Raw genomic sequence first — 17,524 nt, 5'->3', positions numbered from 1 at the left:
TTTACCCCAAAGATACAGATGTAGTGAAAATAAGGGCCATCTATGTCTCAATGTTCATAGCAGCAATGGCCACAATCACCAAACTGTGGAAAGAGCTGAGACGCTCTTCAACAGATGAGTGGATAAAGAAGATGTGGTCCATATGTACAATGGAATATTACTCAGCCATCAGAAAGGAATGAATACCCAACTTTTGTTTCAACATGTATGGGACTGGAGGAGATTATGCTGAGTGAAATAAGTCAAGCAGAAAATGTCAATTGTCATATGGTTTCACATACTTGTGGAGCTAAAGGAATAACATGGAGGACATTAGAAGGAAAGGAAAAGTGAAGGGGGAAATCGGAGGGGGAGAGGAACTTTAAGAGACTGTGGACCCTGGGAAACAAACTGAGGGTTTTGGAGGGGAGGGGTGAGGGATGCGTGAGCCTGGTGGTGAGTAGTAAGGAGGACACGTATCCTATGGAGCACTGGGTGTTATACGTGAACAATAAATCTTGGAATGCTACATCAAAAACTAATGACATATTGTATGATGACTAACAACACAGTAAAACTTTAAAAAAGGATATGTCACTGTCCACACAAATATAGTAACTATGTATGCTGGAATTTCTGACAAAGGTAAAATAATATGGAGGGAAATCACAGAGAATATGCTGAGAGGTGAGACACAGAAGGATGTTATCAGGTGCTTACATTCCATGTAATGTGGCAGCATCATCAGAATGTGGACTATGGCAAGTTACCGATCATAAGACAGAAAGAACTTAGAGCTTGTAAGCAGAAGAAGTAGATAAAATGGAATCATATCAAATGCTCCATTAATCCGATTAAGATACTTGAAAAGAAGAACAAAGAACACATGGGACAACAAGAAAATAAAGGCAAGATGCTATATTGAAAAAACAGTACTAATCACATTCAGGAATGTTCTAAACACCACAATTAAAGACGGGGATTGTCAGATTGATGTCACAGCAACATCCAAGGGGCTGCTGCTGATGGGAAACCTCCAGGAAGGGAATTGACACTGAAATCTAGAAACATTTGAGGACAATTCCTACCCAATTCTGCTCCACAATGTGAGCCATGAAACATTCACAGGGAACAGAGAGAAAATCTGGGAAGATGAGTTGAATCCTCAAAATAATTAGGATGAACACTTTCTGTTATGTATTTTACACAGAGAGAAAGGAAGAAATAATCTGAGTGCACATTTCATGAGAACAGGACTAGAAATGCCCCTACATGTCCCTTCCTTCCCCAGGCTTAACGATGTTCAAACACACATTGACAAGAGCTCCCTCTGCAGCCCAGAGGGGAACACAACTCCACGTGAACCAGATACCTCATTGAAACTCACCCAGAAGCACAGAGATTCTCTCTAGCAGTGGGAGAAGGAATATCTTCAAGGGGGCAAGTGAGGACATGAGGGAGGCTTCAGGTGGCCAGGGTCCAACTGGGACTCAGGAGACAGACCTCTGGGATCCCCACTGTGGCGTAGACCATCTCATGCTCCCCACACTATTCTCAGCCTAGATGCTGCCTCTGGGCCTGCCCACAGGCTCAGCCCTCACAATACTCTGAGCATGACCCTGACCCTGAATTCAGCCCAGGCTATGCTGTAAGGGAGGAACCCCTGAGAATGATCCCCACAGTCTCCCGAACCTGCAGTCACTGTGGACCTCAGATGACTCCGTGCCCCTTGTAGTATAGCCAGGACACCATTGGCACACTCACCTGCTAGGAGAGCACAGAGAGAGAACCAAACAATAATGCAGGGCAGAGCCAGCAGGACCCAGGCCAGGCCTCTGCACCGCCAAACAGACTCCACCCTACACAGATTCTCCAGTTCTAACCTCGGACACAAACCAACAGATTGTCCCCACGTGCAGGCTAAGGTGCTCCTTTAGAGAACAGCCAGGATGGGGATGGCAGTGAGTTCAGGACAGAAGCTCTGCTGCCCAGCCTGGTCTCACCCTCCCTCCCTCTGGTCCTGCTAAAGTTCTGCCCCAAGGAGTCCAGGAGACCACGACACCTGGTCTCCACTCCTGGACTCAACCCAGTTTCCTCTATTTTCCTGGGAAGCTAGCTACCCTGTTCCCCACCTTATCTACTGTGAAATGGGGAAGCATAACTCATGTAACAAATACTTTTCTCGCATTAAATGATACAAAACATTAAAGAGTCTCTTTCATGAGAATGACTCAGTGATGTCTCAGTGAGCTAACCCTGGTGTTGGAGTCTCCTGTCTGCAAATGGGCGAATCCAAGGAAAAGTCTTCAGTGTTTCCACTACACTGTAACCTTCTTCATGTGCAGTTAGGTCCAGGTATGAATGAGCAGGATCCCATTTTCACAAAACCAGATACTAGGCTAGTTTACAAAGCCTCCCGCACCAAATTCCAGGAGATGCAGACTGGAATAAGGGAAAAGAGGTAAAAACAGCAGTAATAGCAATAAAAATAAAGGTTTGCCTGTTCAACTGAATTTAGCACCAGAGGTATCACCTGCTGTTCTGATGACCCAGCTACATGGATAGGGATTCAGGAAGTATTAGTCCTGATTCCCAAATACACAGAAACCTGGTGGCTGTGGGTCATCACACACATTTGTCTGGACAATGACCCTTTCCAAATGCACTTGCACTGTACCCGGCACTCTCCTTTCTGAAACAAGACTGCAGGCTAAGCCAGAGCATTTCAACCCTGTGACCAGTACAGGAACCACACCAGACATGCCTCCTGCACCTTGTATGTGACCTTCTGTGCTGGGCAGGGTACAGGTCGGGCAACTTCCTGTGAAAGCCTTAAAACCCTGGCTCACACCCCTTCCCAGGTAACAGGTGCTCGCTCTGGGGTGACCAGCAGGAGGGAAGCTTCTGATCTGAGTCCTCCTCCACCAGCAGGGGGCAGCAGAACTGCATCAGGAGCACAGGGACAGAGGCTGGGGCTGCCCAGAGAGAGCCTCACAGGGACACCAGGCCTGGAGCTCAGCAGGTTGTCTGAGGTTCAGTCCTCAGAGACTGTCAGGATGATCCATCCTATCCCCTCAGGCTGCAAGGACCATGTTCTGAGAGTTAAACACACACAGTGTCACCAAGGACACTGGTGGGAGTCTTGACACAGAGAGCACCTCACCTGGGAAATTTTGGTCCCCTCCCTGTCCACCAGTGTCCCCAGGGACTGACTCCCCTCTCCTGGGCACATCCAGAGACACCCGATGGCTCACACTCTGCCTCTCCTTCCCCACCTCCACCCCAACTCAGACCTGGGGCTGCACCTCCTTTGTTCAAGAGCATCTCAGGGGGCAGGAGGCAGAGCACCCAGGACCCTGGTCCCTGGAAGGAGCATCCGCGGCCTCCTTCTGAGACTGTCTCCAGAGTGATGTGATTCTCATGGCTGCAGGGACCATGGCTCAGGCCCTCGAACTCACCACATATGGGAACATGTGATCGTGTGGATCCTCACAAGATCACAAACCTTGAAGTTATTCCTCATGGACTCAGGCCCTTTGCACAGGTTTGCATGAAACATTGATTTAAAAAAAATTAAAAGGAATGAAATGGGGGCACCTGGGTGGCTCAGTGGGTTAAGCCTCTGCCTTCGGCTCAGGTCATGATCCCGGGGTCCTCAGATCGAGCCCCGCATCGGGCTCTCTGCTCGGCAGGGAGCCTGCTTCCCTTTCTCTCCCTGCCTGCCTCTCTACCTACTTGTGATCTCTCTCTGTCAAATAAATAAATAAAAATCTTTAAAAAAAAAAAAAAGGAATGAAATGGTTGGTTATACCAATTGCTGGTCTGCTGGGGGATGGGGGCTGCATAGAGACAACAGCACCATGTGTAAATAGACTAGAAATCCTGATGAATCTCCAACAGTAGGTGGTTGTTTAACAAGTAAGCACCTACTTACAAAAATATGAAAGTCTCAAAATGATAGAGTTTTCTATTTTGTTGTCATGCCAAGGATGGGACTACAGAGTCTCTGGGGGAATGCAGAGGGAACAAGAAACCAGGGAAGGAGGTAATGAGGTCATAGGACCACCTCTCCCTGAATCAAGTGTTCTCTGCATTTCTCAGAGGGACCAGGCCAGCCCCATGGCAAGGATTCTGGAAGGCCCTGGGCCAGCCCCAGACATGCCTCAGGCAGAATGGGTAGGGACACTGGTTGTGTTTAAACCACAGGAATATGACTATGATACCAGATTTGGAGACTAATGTTCATTTTCTGACCTGAGAGCTGTTGGAGGAAGCTATGGGAGCTCATGTCTGAGCTCACAAGTGGTTTGAGTCCCAGAAAGGAAGAAATTTGCATAATTACAAATTATGCATTATTACATACAAATACATGCAAATTACAAATTATTGCAGAATTACTAACAACCACAGAACAGAAGGCCTGGAAAGAAAGAAGAGAGGCCAGGGTGAGGCTAGCCTAGCTGTGGTTTTCACAAGACAGAGCTCTGGGCACATCCACCATGGCCTGGACCCCTCCTTCACTCCTTGTCCTCACTCTCCGCACAGGTGCTCTCCCCTGTCCAGCCCACACTCTCAGCCCCACAGGACCTGAGCTGAGCTTGCCCCAAACCCTGAGCTCAGGCACAGCACAGCCTCTGTATTGGGACCCTGGGATGAGCCCCTGGACCTCACTGCAACTTCTCCTCTTCTGTCTTTTCAGGCTCTGTGGTCTCCAGTGAGCTGACTCAGCCATCCTTTGTGTCAGTGGCCCTGGGACAGACAGCTACAATCACCTGCACCGGAGAGAAGGTGAAATATAGCTCTATACACTGGTACCAGCAGAAGCCAGGGCAAGCCCCTCTGACAGTCATTTATGCAGAGATTGAGCGGCCCTCTGGGATCCCAGAGCGATTCTCTGGCTCCAGGTCAGGGAACACGGCCACCCTCACCATCAGCAGTGCACAGGCCGAGGACGAGGTTGACTATTACTGTCAGTCCTATTACAGCTATGATAATGCTCACAATGACACAAGCAGGTGGGGAAGTGAGACCCCAACTGCATCACCTTCTCCTCCAGCCCCATGAGGCCTGTGCACAGAGCAGGGAATACTTTTGGCCCAGGTCCCCTCATCTGAGATCCCCAGACCTTCCGCCCCATCCAGCCCTCCAGGCAGCTCTGCACAGGGGAGTCAGGAAAGCATTTACAGCTGACAGCACTAGGTTGCCTGCTTCTCTGGGCCTGGCTGTCATCTACAGACAGAAGGACTGGGTAGAAAAAAGACACAGGGAGACTTTCATCCAATGGGCATGACCTCATCATTTCCACGTGTGGTCATGGGTTAGTGCTCTCCCAGCTGAACAGTATTAGAGCCAACAGGTTCCGGCTCAGCTGAGCTCCTGGAGCCCTGGGGACATGGGTGGAGACTCTTCTACCACAGTGGAACAGACAGGTACAGGAGATACTAAGGTGTCACCCACATCTCTGAGGCTCTCTATTCTATTCCACTGATCAACATGTCTGTTTTTGTGCCAGTACAAACTGCCTGGTTGATTACATCTTTGTAATAGAGCTTTAATCCAGAATTGTGATGTCACAAGCTTTGGTTTTCATTTTCAACATTCCCCTGGTTATTTTGGATCTTTCTAGTTCTATACAAATGTTAGGATTATTTGTTCGAGCTCTGTAAAAAATGTCATTGGTATTTTGTCAGGGGCTTCACTGAATGTGTAGATTGCTCTGAGTAGCATAGACCAAGAATATGTATTTTTCCCACCCATTAACGTGGAATGTTTTTGCATTTCATTGTGTCTTTTCCCAAGTTTCTTTCATAAGTGTCCTGTAGTTCTTAGAGTATGGATCCCTTACTTTTTGGGTTGGGTTTGTTCCTAGGTATCTTATGGTTTTCGGTACTACTATGAATAGGATCGATTCCTTAATTTCCCTTTCTTCTGTCTCATTGTTCCTGTAAAAATATGCAACTGATTTCTGTGCATTGATGGTATATCCTGGCACGTTGTTGTAATGCTGAATGAGTTCTAGCAATTGGAGAGTCTTCGGGTTCTCCACATAAAGTACCATGTCATCTGTAGAGTGAGAATTTAACCTCTTCTTTGCCACTTTGAATGCCTTTTGTTTCTTTTTGTTGTCTGATTGCTGAAGCTAGGACTTCTATTACTATTTTGAACAATGGTGCTGAGAATTGACACCCCTGTCACCTTCCTGAACTTAGGGAGAAAGCAGTGTTTTTCCCCTTTGAGAACGATATTCATGGTGGGTTTTTTGTATATTACTTTGATGATATTGAGGTAGGTTCTCTCTATCCCTACACTGCAGAGAGTTTTAACCAAGAAAGGATGCTATACTTTGTCAAATGCTTTTTCTGCATCAATTGAGAGGATCCTACAGTTCTTGTCCTTTCTTTTATTTATGTAGTATATCACATTTATTGATTTGCCAATGTGGAACCACCCTTGCAGGCCAGGAATAAATCCTACCTGGTGATAGTGAGTAATCCTTTTAATGCACTGTTCCATCCTAATGGCTAGTATATTGGTGAGAAATTGGCACACAGATTCATCAGGGATATTGGTCTATAATTCTTATTGGTGGGAAATTCTCCTTGTCTTATTTTGGGATCAAGGCAATGCGGGCCTCATAGAATGAGTTTGAAAATTTTCCTTCCATTTCTATTTTTTGAAACAGCTTCAGAAGAATACATAGTAATTTTTCCTTGAATGTTTGGTAGAATTCACTTGGGAAGCCATCTGGCCCTGGACTCTTGTGTGTTGGGAGATTATTGGTTACTGCTTCAATTTACTGCTTGGTTATGGGTATAGTCAAGTTTTCTATTTCTTCCTCTTTCCATTTTAGTAGTTTATGTTTCTAGGAATGTATCCATTTCTTCTAGATTGCCTAATTTGTGGCATATATGTGCTCATAATATGTTCTTAAAACTGTATTTCCTTGGTGTTGTTCATGATCTCTCCTCTTCTGTTCATGATTTTATTTATTTGGGTCCTTTCTCTTTCCTTTTTGGTAAGTCTGCCTAGGGGTATATTGATCTGCTCAATTCTTCAGAGAGCCAGTTTCTAGTTTCCTTGATCTGCTCTACTGCTCTTTTAGTTTCTCTTTCATTGACTTCTAGTCTAATCTTTATTATTTCTCATCTGCTCCTTCCTTTAGGCTTTATTTGCTGTTCTTTCTCCAGATCCATTAGGTATAAATATACCTGTGTATTTGTGAATTTTCTACTTCCATATGATTATCTTGTATAATTATGTACGTCCCTCTTGGGATCATCTTTGCTGCAATTCAAAGGTTTTGAGCTGTTGTGTTTTCATTTTCATTTGCTTCTATGAATTTTTTTAATAATTCTCTAATCTCCTGGTTGACCCATTCATTCTTTCATAGGATGCTCTTTAATCTTCATGTATGTGAGTTCCTCCCAAACTTCCTCTAGTTACTGAGTTCAATGTTCAAAACACTGTGGTCTAAAAAAATACAGGGAATAATCCCAATGCTTAGGTGCTAGTTGGGCCTGATTTGTGACCCAAAATGTGATCTTTTCTGGAGAAAGTTCCATATTCCCTTGAGAAGAATGTGTATTATGTTGCTTTAGGATGGAATTCTCTGTATATATCTGTGAAGTCCATCTGGTCCAGTATGTCATTGAAAGCCCTTGTTCCCTTGTTGATCTTCTGTTTAGATGATCTGTCCATTTCTGTGAGTGAGCGGTTAAAGCCCCCTACTATTGTTATATTATTATCAGTATGTTTCTTTAAGGTGGTCATTAACTGGTTTATATAATTGACATTTCCCATGTTAGGAGAGAAAATATTTATAGTTGTTAGATCTTCCTGTTAGATAGATACTTTAAGGATGATACAGTGTCCCTCTTTATCCCATGCTACAGTCTTTGATTTGAAATCAAATTTGTCTAATAGGAGGATTGCTACTCCAACTTTCTTTGATGTCCATTAGCATGATGTTTCTCCGCTGCCTCACTTTCAATCTGGAATTGTCTTTGGTTCTAAAATCAGTCCCATATACACAGCATATGGATGATTCTTTTTTTATCAAATCTGATATCTAATGACTTTTGATTGGCGCATTTAGCCCATTTACATTCAGGGTAAATATTGAAAGATATGAACTTAGTGCCATTGTATTACCTGTAAAGTCACTGTTCCTGTATATTGTCTCTGTTCCTTTCTGGTCTGTGTTACTTTTGGGCTCTCTCCTCACTTACAGGATCCACTTTAATACTTCTTTCAGGGCTGGTTTCCTAATGATAAATTCTTTTACTTTCTGTTTGTCCTGGAAGCTCCTTATCTTTCCTTTCATTCTGAATGACAACCTTGCTGGATAGAGTATTCTTGGCTGCATTTTTTCTCATTTAGTACCCTGAGTATATCCTGCCATGCTTTCCTGGCCGGCCAGGGCTCTGTGGATAGTTCTACTGCCAGTCTAATGTTTCTAGTCTCATAGATTATGGACCTTTCATCTCAAACTGCTGTCAGGATTTTTGCTTTATCTCTGAAATTGGCAAGCTTCACTATTATAGGTTGGGCTGTTGATCTATTTTTATTGATTTTGGGAGGTTCTCTATGCCTCTGGAACTCGAATACCTGTTTCCTTCCCCAGATTTGGGTACTTCCCAGCTATGATTTTCTCAACGACAACTTCTGTCCCTCTCTCCCACTCTCTTCTTCCTCTGGGACCCAATTATTGTAATAGTCTTCCACTTTATGGTATTGCTGATTCCTCGAGGCCTCCCCTCATGACTCATTAGTTGTTCTTCCCTCTTTTCCTCAGCCTCCTTATGTTCTATCATTTCATCTTCTACGTCACTGACTTTCTTCCGCCTCATTTACTCTGGTTGTTAGAGTCCCCATTTTCCACTGCAAATCAGTTAAAACATTTTTTATTTCAGCCTGATTAGCTTTTAGCTATTTTATTTCTACATCAGGAATTCTCTAGTGTCTTTTATGCTTTTTTTCAATCCCAGCTAGAATCCTTATAATCATTATTCTAAATTCTAAATCTGATGTTTGACTTATATCCATATTAATTAAATGTATGCCAGAGAGTAGTATTTCTGATTCTTTCTTTGGTTGTGAAATTCCCCTTCTCATCACTTTGTCCAGAGAAGAATACATGAACAAGAGAACAAAATCAAAAACATCAACTATGACCCCAGCAAAACGTACACTAAACAAATACAAAGAGATCAGTAACCAAAAAAATGAAGGGGGTGGGTAGGAAAAAAGAATATACTCTAAAAGACACTAGATCCCAAAATTGAAAGGGAAGAAAAACATATATATACAAAAATAAAATTGAATACAGTGAGGGGAAGCCAAAAGTGAAAAAAAAATGTATCTATCTAAAGTAAATGTAAAATGAAAATTTAAAAAGTACTTAAAAACAATGAGTTGATAAAATAAGAATCTTGTTGAAGAGAATAAATAGGAAAAAAATAAGGAATTTAAATGAAAGACTCAAGAGTCATGAGGAAAAACACTCAAATTCTATATATTATTTTCCCCTACCACAGGCATTTTTCATTTCTTTGTGATCCATAAGCTTGGTGTTAGCCTGATGTTCCTGCTGGTCTTCTAGGGGAGGGATCCGCTGGGCTGATTCACTCTGGTGTCTTTGCCCTGTGGAGTGGCACTGCCCCTGGCCAGGGATCAGGCTCAGTGTAAGCTGCTTCAGCTGCTCTACATGCCTTTTGTTCCTGAAGCCTTTCTGCACCTCAGTAAAGGATGAGACTGAAAATGACAATGGCCCAGTCTCCAGTCCCGGAGCTCAAAGATGGCAGTCCTCACTCTTCAGTTCATCCTCAGGGAAAAGGAGCCAGTCACTTCTGTGTGAACCAAACTCCGCAGATTCCTTTAGTGTTCACCAGCCTGCTCCTCCAGGTGAAGGAGGGAGTGCTGTGGCAGTTGTCATGGCTGCTTTTGGGGCCTCTAGTCAGAAAGTGGTTGCCTGACCATGCCACAGTTCATGGTTTATGGTAACACCTAGCTGAAAGCCCACTCCTGGCTTGCTGATTGCCACTGATTCCCCCATTCCCATATGTGGGAACTCTACCACACTGACCTTCTCCTTCTCTTCCTGTGACTCCATTTTCCTGAGACCGCACTGTCCCACCGAGGATTCAGCCCTGTCTTGCCACTGGAAGGCTCCTCAGGCAGGGATGTCCCTCACCAGAGCAGACTCTGTTCTATCATCTTATGGTAACAGGTTTTATGAGGATCCCTCTCCCCATGGCTTATCTTCCCATATATCCCCTCTGATTGACTTCTGCACAACTCCTTGCATAAAAGTGGTCACACTTTGTAGAGTTGCAAAAGTTCCTTCTGTTGAGTCTACAGATGTTCAGAATGATTGGATAACTATCTAGCTGAACGCCAGGGACTAGATGAAACAAGGGTCCCCTACTCTTCCACCATCTTCTATCCTCTCTGACAGACTCTATTCTTAGACTGTTTTTTTCCACATCACTACAGGAGCTAGGAACTGAACCAAGCTCCACTTACAGGAACAGGACAGTTAAGCCACATGTCCCAGGTAGCACAGTAGGACCTAGGGAAATAAACAGAGAAGTGAGATCTTCCATAGTGGCCTGAAGCCTTACACTGTGAAGCTCAGTGATCACACAGTCCCCTGAGGTGGGGGGTGCTCCCCAAGATGCATCGGCATCCCCACAGTTCCAGGTGGGGCCCAGGCATCTGCAGGTGGAACATCTCGCAGCCCCACCAATGGTGTTGATCTTCCAGACACATCTGCATACGTTCCCCCCTGTTCCCCTGCTCTTCCCAAAACAGATGAGATGCCCACAGACGGGCACAGTGTGAGGCACAGCTTTCTGTCCTCCTTCCCACCCAGGGTCCATGGTGTTGGGCCCTGCCCTCACCTGTGTACACATTGCTCCCTCCCCTCAGGGCTGGGTCTTTCATTCCTGACTCTGCCTCTTGTCTTCCACAGAACTCTCTCCTCTCCTCTCTCACAGGCTCCATGCCTCCCCTAGCCTGAGGCTGACTCCCTCCGTGTCAGTGGCCCTGACCAGGCCTAAGATCCCTGCTCTAGCGATGAGTTCATATGTGAACCTGCCTCTTGGCATCAGCAGAAGCCAAGCCTGGTCCCCCAGCTGGTATATATACAGATATAAGCGACCATCGAAGCCTGATTCTGAGGATGCAACGCGGGGACATGACTCCACCGAGGAAGACCAGACTGAGGGCCAAGACTAGGCTGACCATTGCTGTGACACTGACTGTGGCAATGGGAGTACTTGGCAGTGACTTAGGTGACACAGAAGGATGGAGGATGGGACACAAACTGTCCTCCACAGCCTGGTTCTCACTCTCCCCTGCCCTGCCCCCTGTGCAGCAGCTGGTCAGGCCTAAGAGCAGGTGTCCTCCCTGGTTCTGGCCTGGGCCCTGAAAGAGGGGAGACTCCCACAGGTTCTCTGTCCTCACATCTGAGTTTGCCATACTGAGCAATGACAGAGTTGGGGGGCTCTTCTGACTATGGGGATGTAGTCAAATAATACAGTAGATAATACAGATTAAGGATGTTATTGTACATCACATGGGCTCCAAGTATAATCACGGTTCACTCAGGAGGGAGAGAGCTGTCTCAGACAGCTCATTTCTGTGGAAATTCATCTTCTCTGTGGCTATGGGCAGCCTAGGTGGGCTCTAGGGGCTCTGAGTCTCCTCTGATTCCCAGGTAAGGGTTCCCACATCATGAAGGGCTGCCTCCGGGATCCTGAAGAAGGGGAAAAATCCCCTGTTGCCCCAGGCACATCCCTCCTTAAGTTTCATAGAAATTGTGAAGGAAGTGCAGATACAACCTTTGGGCCCACCTGGGGACTTTCTGCTGGCACCAGTATCTTCCCACTGCCCCAAGACACCTGCACCAAGCACATCTGACCCTTAGCTGACATCGGACCCACATAGACTCACTCCCACCCATGTAACCCTGTGTTTTGGCCACAGCTGCATTAGAGCCTCACCTGTAGCTCTGAAGGGAAAGAACATCTCCAACACATGAGTGGATTTTTTACATAAATGGAATTACCCTTCCTGACTCTTTGACTTGTGGTTTTAAAACTGATTTGTAGAACAATTCTTTGAGGTCAAAAAAAGTGATAAGGAATTTATTAAGAAGGAAGAGCAGAAGCTTCCCCTATTTCTGTCCTGGTGTGTGTCAGAGGGGGGGGAGAGACAGGTCAGAAAATTATTTTCCGTACACAAATTATGGCAAGTGCAATTGGAATCTTTTGTCTAAAAATTACTTCTTGACTTGATGAACTAGAATGACAAACGTTGGTGAGTCTCTTTGTGACAGAAATAATATTTCCAGGGATTTTTTTCAGGGTTAAAGATCATTAAAATGTCCCTCACCTGGCAGAACTAAGAGCAAGAAGTTGTTTCCTTCAGGACCTGGAACATGTTTGCTGAGGTTGGCCCACATCCCCTCTCAATCTGAGCAGCCTTCCTCACCTAGTGCAGGGGATTTCTGCTGCCTCGCACCAGCCAGCTTCTGCTCTTCTCTCCTCTACTCCAGGAACCAGGGACCTGCGCTCCTCTCCCAGCCTCCCTTCCCTGTCAGGGACACTCCTCCCTCATGTTCCTGCTCAGCTCAGCCAATCTGTGGAGTGTCAGGGAAAGCACTGACAGGTAATCCACGTGGAACAAGACAGGGAGACAGATCCAGAGGCACAAGTAGACCCTGGTCTCCCTGTGGCTTTAGGTGGGTCATGGGGGAGGGGAGGAATAAGTGCCACTGCCTTGAGGGCCTCACCCCCAGGAGTACTAAGGAGATCAAAGACACACAGAAGGAGACATCTGTGTCAACCCTGTCCCCACCCCAGTAGCTTCCTCTTAGAGGCCACTCTCTGTGTCCGGCAGTGGCCAAGAAACCCTGACTTATTACCTGGAAACTGCCTTTTACCACAACTGATACATCTCTCTGTGCCCAGAATGATTATCTGAGGAGAAAACTCCATACTGGCCCTGAACTGGGTTGGAATTTCAGGTCCCTCAGCTTTGTCCTGTTCTTTGAGATCCTCTATCCTCCCCACCCCACCGAAGGGCAAAACTGGGTTCACAGGTCTCTTCCTAACCAGAGCAGTGCCGGAGTTACCTGTTCAATAGGGACTCTGTCTTGATCATGCAGAGTGCCCAGGATAGAATGAGTGCCAGACATAGCAGCAATGTCCACAGTACTTAAACTGTGGAAAAAGCCAAGATGCCTTTCAACCAACAAATGGATAAAGACGATGTGGTTCCTATCTACAATGGAGTATTACTGCGACGTCAGAAAGGATGACTACCTACCGTTTCTAGCAACAGGGGTGGAACTGGAAGGGATTATGCTAAATGAAATAAGACAAGCAGAGAAAGACTATTATAATATGGATTCACTCGTATGTACAACATAGGGAACAGCACTGAAAACCATAGGGCAATGAAGGAAGAACTGAACAGAGAGAAACCAGAGAGCGAGACAAACCATGAGAGACTCTTGACTCCAGGAATCAAACTGAGAGTTAAAGAAGGGATGGGGGTGGGGGAAGGGAGTAAGAAGGTGATGGGTACTAAGGAGGGTGTGTGTTGCAATGAGCACCAGGTGTTACAAACAATAAATCCTTAAATATTACATCAAAAACTAATGATGTACTATATGTTGGGTAACTGAACATTTTTTAAAATATAATGTGTGTTCAGGGAACACACGATGAGTAGGGCCCAGACCAAGGACAAGCCTGACTCTAACTGTCAGGTGTGGGACAGCAGTGTTGATGCTCACAGGAACACAGACAGGGAAGTGAGACACAAACCGCTTCCCTGTCTGTGTCACACTCTCCTCCAGCCCCAGGAGGCCTGTAAGCAGAGCAGTGAGCAGATGAGACCATGTACCCACACATGTGATCCCCAGGGTTCCCTCCCCTCTACCCTCCAGGGGGGCTGTGTACAGGGAGGTTCATGAGTGAATTGGGGCCTGACAGGACTAGGCTGCCCTGCTTGTCTGTATAGGTACGAATCAGGGACAGAGGGCCTGGGTAGATGGAAAGACAGAGACTTTCATTTCCATATTGTGGTCACTGAGCTATACTTTTACCCAATTGCCAAGGATTTGAACCCAGAAATTCCCAGCTCAGCTGAGCTCCTGAAAACCTGGTCCATGGCAGCTGGGATTCTGAGTGAAGCACACAAGGGCAGTGGACACTGTGAGGTCACCTACATCCCCTCTTCTGAGATCACTCACCCACCCACCCCTGTGGGAGGCCCTAAAGGCTTACAAGGGAGCTCATCACAGGGAAGTGCTATCCTTCAACAATCTATCTCCCCAAGTTTCAGCTTCTTTTCAGAGAGGTTCAAATGAATGATGGCTTTAGTCCAAGATCCCACGAGCTTGCCCAGGTCCAGATATCCTGAAAAGTCCCAGATTTATAGCTCCTTATAGGAGGGAGACCTCACCTGATATCTCACTGTGGGTCTCTTCTCCTTTTGCCCAGTCTGACCTCCAAAGATACTTCCAGATTTCCTGCACATGCACTTTTCCTTCTCAGAGTCTGCTTCCAGGAACCTAGTCCTGGAAGGCAGTCATCTCCAACAGGGCCCTCAGAGACATGAGGAGGCCAAATTGTCCCCACAAAGCTGGGATATCTCAAGTAATCATCAATGTGCTTGTCCAATCCCCAGACAGATCAGATTGTTCCTTGTATTTTTATACACTGAAAGAAGATCCAGACACACTAGGTATTCTGAGTTCTGACAGATAGTTGAAGAGTCACATCCGTCTTGATGGTGAAAGGGGGGTGATGGGATAGTAGCTGCTGCCAACACAGTGGCCAGAAGAAACACAAACACGGGGGTGAGACAAACAATGGGTCCTTCTTTACTTCCACCCCATATCTGTACAGGAATCTCCAATTACCCCTAGTCTTCCCAGACATATGGACAGACAAAAATTCTGTGAAACACAACTCAGACTGTCAACAGTGATACTTAATAAGACAACACAGTCCCCCCTCATCCACATGAAATCTTACAAGTTCCCCATTAACCTAAACACGCTCACCCTTTCCCCACAAGAGGATATAAAATACATCTTTGTCTCCTAATGATCTTTATTTTTTGTCCCAACTGATTTGATATCCTACAACTTCAATATTGAGATATAGCATTCACTACTGGTAACAACGCTATGTTAGATGATAATGGGATGAAACATGAGGACAAAACAGAAACACATGATGAATTTATATCCAAACATATTCATGTCAACATAAAGAAGACACATGCTACTTTTATCCGGCTCATTTATGCAACTACAGTGCAGTCAGTGTGGTGTCTATAATTACCTTCTTCACTGCTCACTCCATATTCCCCTTCCCTCGGTAAATACCTGAGCATGTCCTGATCCTCACCAGTTAAAACCACCAAACCTTCGTTCTGGAAGAAAAGTCCATTATCTGACCTGCTGCTTTGGGTTGTGGTGAATTGGTGACTGTAATTACAGTCCTGGGGTATGCTAGGGGATCTCCTAAATCCCTATGTTCCTGTTTACCCCGACTGTCTTGCAGACACACAAGTGTTACATGATAGCCATCATGACACACCCAGCAGTGCCCCTAGTTTGAGTCCCTGAAGGAGGAGTCAGAAGGACCCATGACACACTCTTCACAACCAGAGCAGGGCAGTCACACCCATCCCTCCCGCCTTGGTCAGGCTTGCTCTGACCAGGGTCTGAATCCAGCACACGTGAGCTCCACTCCTGGACTCACCTCATTGTCCTCTGTTTTCTTGAGAAACTAGCCTCTCTGGGTACTCACTTCACCTACTGTGAAATGGGGAAATTTCTACTGATGTGAGAAACACTCTTCATCAGATTAATGTCATAAAACATTGAAGAGTTTAACTTATTAGGCAAATGCAGACGGGTCTCAGTGAGTTAGCCTTGGTGTTGAACTCTCCTGTCTGCCTCTGGGGGCACACAAGGAAAATTTTCAGCTACATTGTGACTTGAATCACATGCAATTTTACCCAAGTCCAAATTAGCAGACTCCCAATTGTACCAAACTAGTTTAAAATCCTCCCACACCAATCCCCATGGCATGTGAGTTGTAATAAAACTAATAGTAGCAAATATAGCAGTAATTAGAGTAAATTTTTGCCTGTTCAACTGAACTGAGCACCAGAAGCATCACCTGTCACTCTGATGACCCAACTACAGAGATATGGATGCAGGAAGCATTGTTCCTGATTCCTAAATACACAGAAACCTGGTGGCTGTGGGACATCACACAGGACTGTCTGCACACTGACCCTTTTCAAATGCACTACACTGTACCCTGCACTCTCCTTTCTGAAACAAGACAGTGGACTATCCAGGGCATTACAATCCTGGAACAAATATAGGAATCGCACTTGCCCAGCCTCCTGCCCCTTGTATGTGACCTTCTGCGTTGAGCTGAGGATGGCAGAGGGGCAGCTGCCTATGGAAGCCTGGAAACCCTGGTCCACACCCTTTCTCAGGTGACAGGTGCTGTGGGGTGACCTGCAGGAGAGAAGCTCCTGGTCTGAGTCCTCCTCCACCAGCAGGGGGCAGCAGAGCTGCATCAGGAGGAGCAGGACAGAGGCTGGGGCTGCCAGGACCATTCTCACAGAGACACCAGGCCTAGGGGTCAGCGAGTTGTCTGAGGTTCAGTCCTCAGAGGCTGTTAGGATAATCCATCCTCACTCCTCAGACTGCAAGGACCATGTTCTGAGGGTCAGACACACAGTGTCACCCAGGGCACTGACAAGAGTCCGGAAACAGTGATCACCTCACCTGAGAAATTCGGGTCCCCTCCCTGTCCACCAGTGTCCCCAGGGACTGACTCCCCTCTGCTGGGCACATCCAGAGACACCCGATGACTCACACTCTACCTCTCCTTCCCCAACTCCACCCCAACTCAGACCTGGGGCTGCAGCTCCTTTGTTCAAAACCATCTCATGGGGCAAGAGGAAGAGAACTTGTGGTCCCCGTTCCCTGGGAGGAGCATCCGCAGCCTCCTTGTGAGACTGTCTCCAGAGTGACATGATTCTCATGCCTGCAGGGACCATGGCTGAGGCCCTGGAGCTCACAACATATGGGAACTGTGATCGTGTGGATCCTCACAAGATCACAGTCCTTGAAGTTGTTTCTCATGGATTCAGGCCCTTTTAATATGTTCCCATGAAAGACTGATGAAAAAATTAAAAGGAAACAAATAGTTGACAATGCCAATTGCTGGTCTGCTGTGGGATGGAGGCGGTCATAGAGACAACAGCATGTGTAAAAAGACAAGAAATCCTGATGAATCTCTGGCAGCTGATGTTTGTTTAACAGGTAAGCAGCCACTTTTGTAAGTGATAAACAAACCTCAGAATGAGAGAGAGTTTCCCACTCTGACGACATGCCAAGGATGGGATCATGGTGTCTATGGGGGATACAGAGGGGAACTGAAGCAGGAGGAGGAAGGTAAGGAAGCCATGGGATCACCTTTCCCTGAATCAGGTGTTG

The 17,524-nt window shown here is 46.1% G+C and overlaps 4 protein-coding genes and 2 gene segments (V, D, J or C); all 6 read left to right on the top strand.

Moving 5' to 3' along the window:
- LOC116571642 (immunoglobulin lambda-1 light chain-like) overlaps positions 1 to 17,524 on the top strand; it is a 487,065-nt gene that overhangs the window by 384,145 nt on the left and 85,396 nt on the right. Inside the window, exons 1-2 of one of the 7 annotated variants that reach the window (XM_032309769.1) lie at positions 4,386 to 4,524; positions 4,679 to 4,976. The exons of the other annotated variants lie outside the window; for them this stretch is intronic. Coding sequence (XP_032165660.1) covers positions 4,479 to 4,524; positions 4,679 to 4,976 — 344 coding nt within the window. The 5' untranslated portion in view covers positions 4,386 to 4,478. Of the gene's footprint in view, positions 1 to 4,385; positions 4,525 to 4,678; positions 4,977 to 17,524 lie in introns of those variants that run through there. 7 annotated transcript variants of the gene reach the window in all.
- LOC116571649 overlaps positions 1 to 17,524 on the top strand; it is a 146,006-nt gene that overhangs the window by 44,938 nt on the left and 83,544 nt on the right.
- The window catches only part of LOC116571641 (immunoglobulin lambda-1 light chain-like), a 1,068,967-nt gene that overhangs the window by 974,010 nt on the left and 77,433 nt on the right, over positions 1 to 17,524 (top strand). The window lies entirely within an intron of this gene.
- The window catches only part of LOC116571643 (immunoglobulin lambda-1 light chain-like), a 569,629-nt gene that overhangs the window by 478,806 nt on the left and 73,299 nt on the right, over positions 1 to 17,524 (top strand). The gene's annotated exons all lie outside the window — the stretch shown is intronic.
- LOC116571639 overlaps positions 1 to 17,524 on the top strand; it is a 248,716-nt gene that overhangs the window by 177,284 nt on the left and 53,908 nt on the right.
- Positions 1 to 17,524, top strand: part of LOC116571638 (immunoglobulin lambda-1 light chain-like) — a 1,139,351-nt gene that overhangs the window by 1,073,240 nt on the left and 48,587 nt on the right. The window contains exon 3 of one of the 22 annotated variants that reach the window (XM_032309751.1): positions 16,523 to 16,527. The exons of 20 other annotated variants lie outside the window; for them this stretch is intronic. In XM_032309751.1, the coding sequence (XP_032165642.1) occupies positions 16,523 to 16,527 (5 nt within the window). Of the gene's footprint in view, positions 1 to 7,802; positions 7,805 to 16,522; positions 16,528 to 17,524 lie in introns of all 22 variants that reach the window. One more of the 22 variants, XM_032309761.1, reaches the window with a different exon arrangement.

This window comes from Mustela erminea, chromosome 13 (genome assembly GCF_009829155.1).
Source record: "Mustela erminea isolate mMusErm1 chromosome 13, mMusErm1.Pri, whole genome shotgun sequence".
Taxonomy (NCBI): Eukaryota; Metazoa; Chordata; class Mammalia; order Carnivora; family Mustelidae; genus Mustela; species Mustela erminea.
This window is presented reverse-complemented; position numbering and strand designations above follow the sequence as displayed.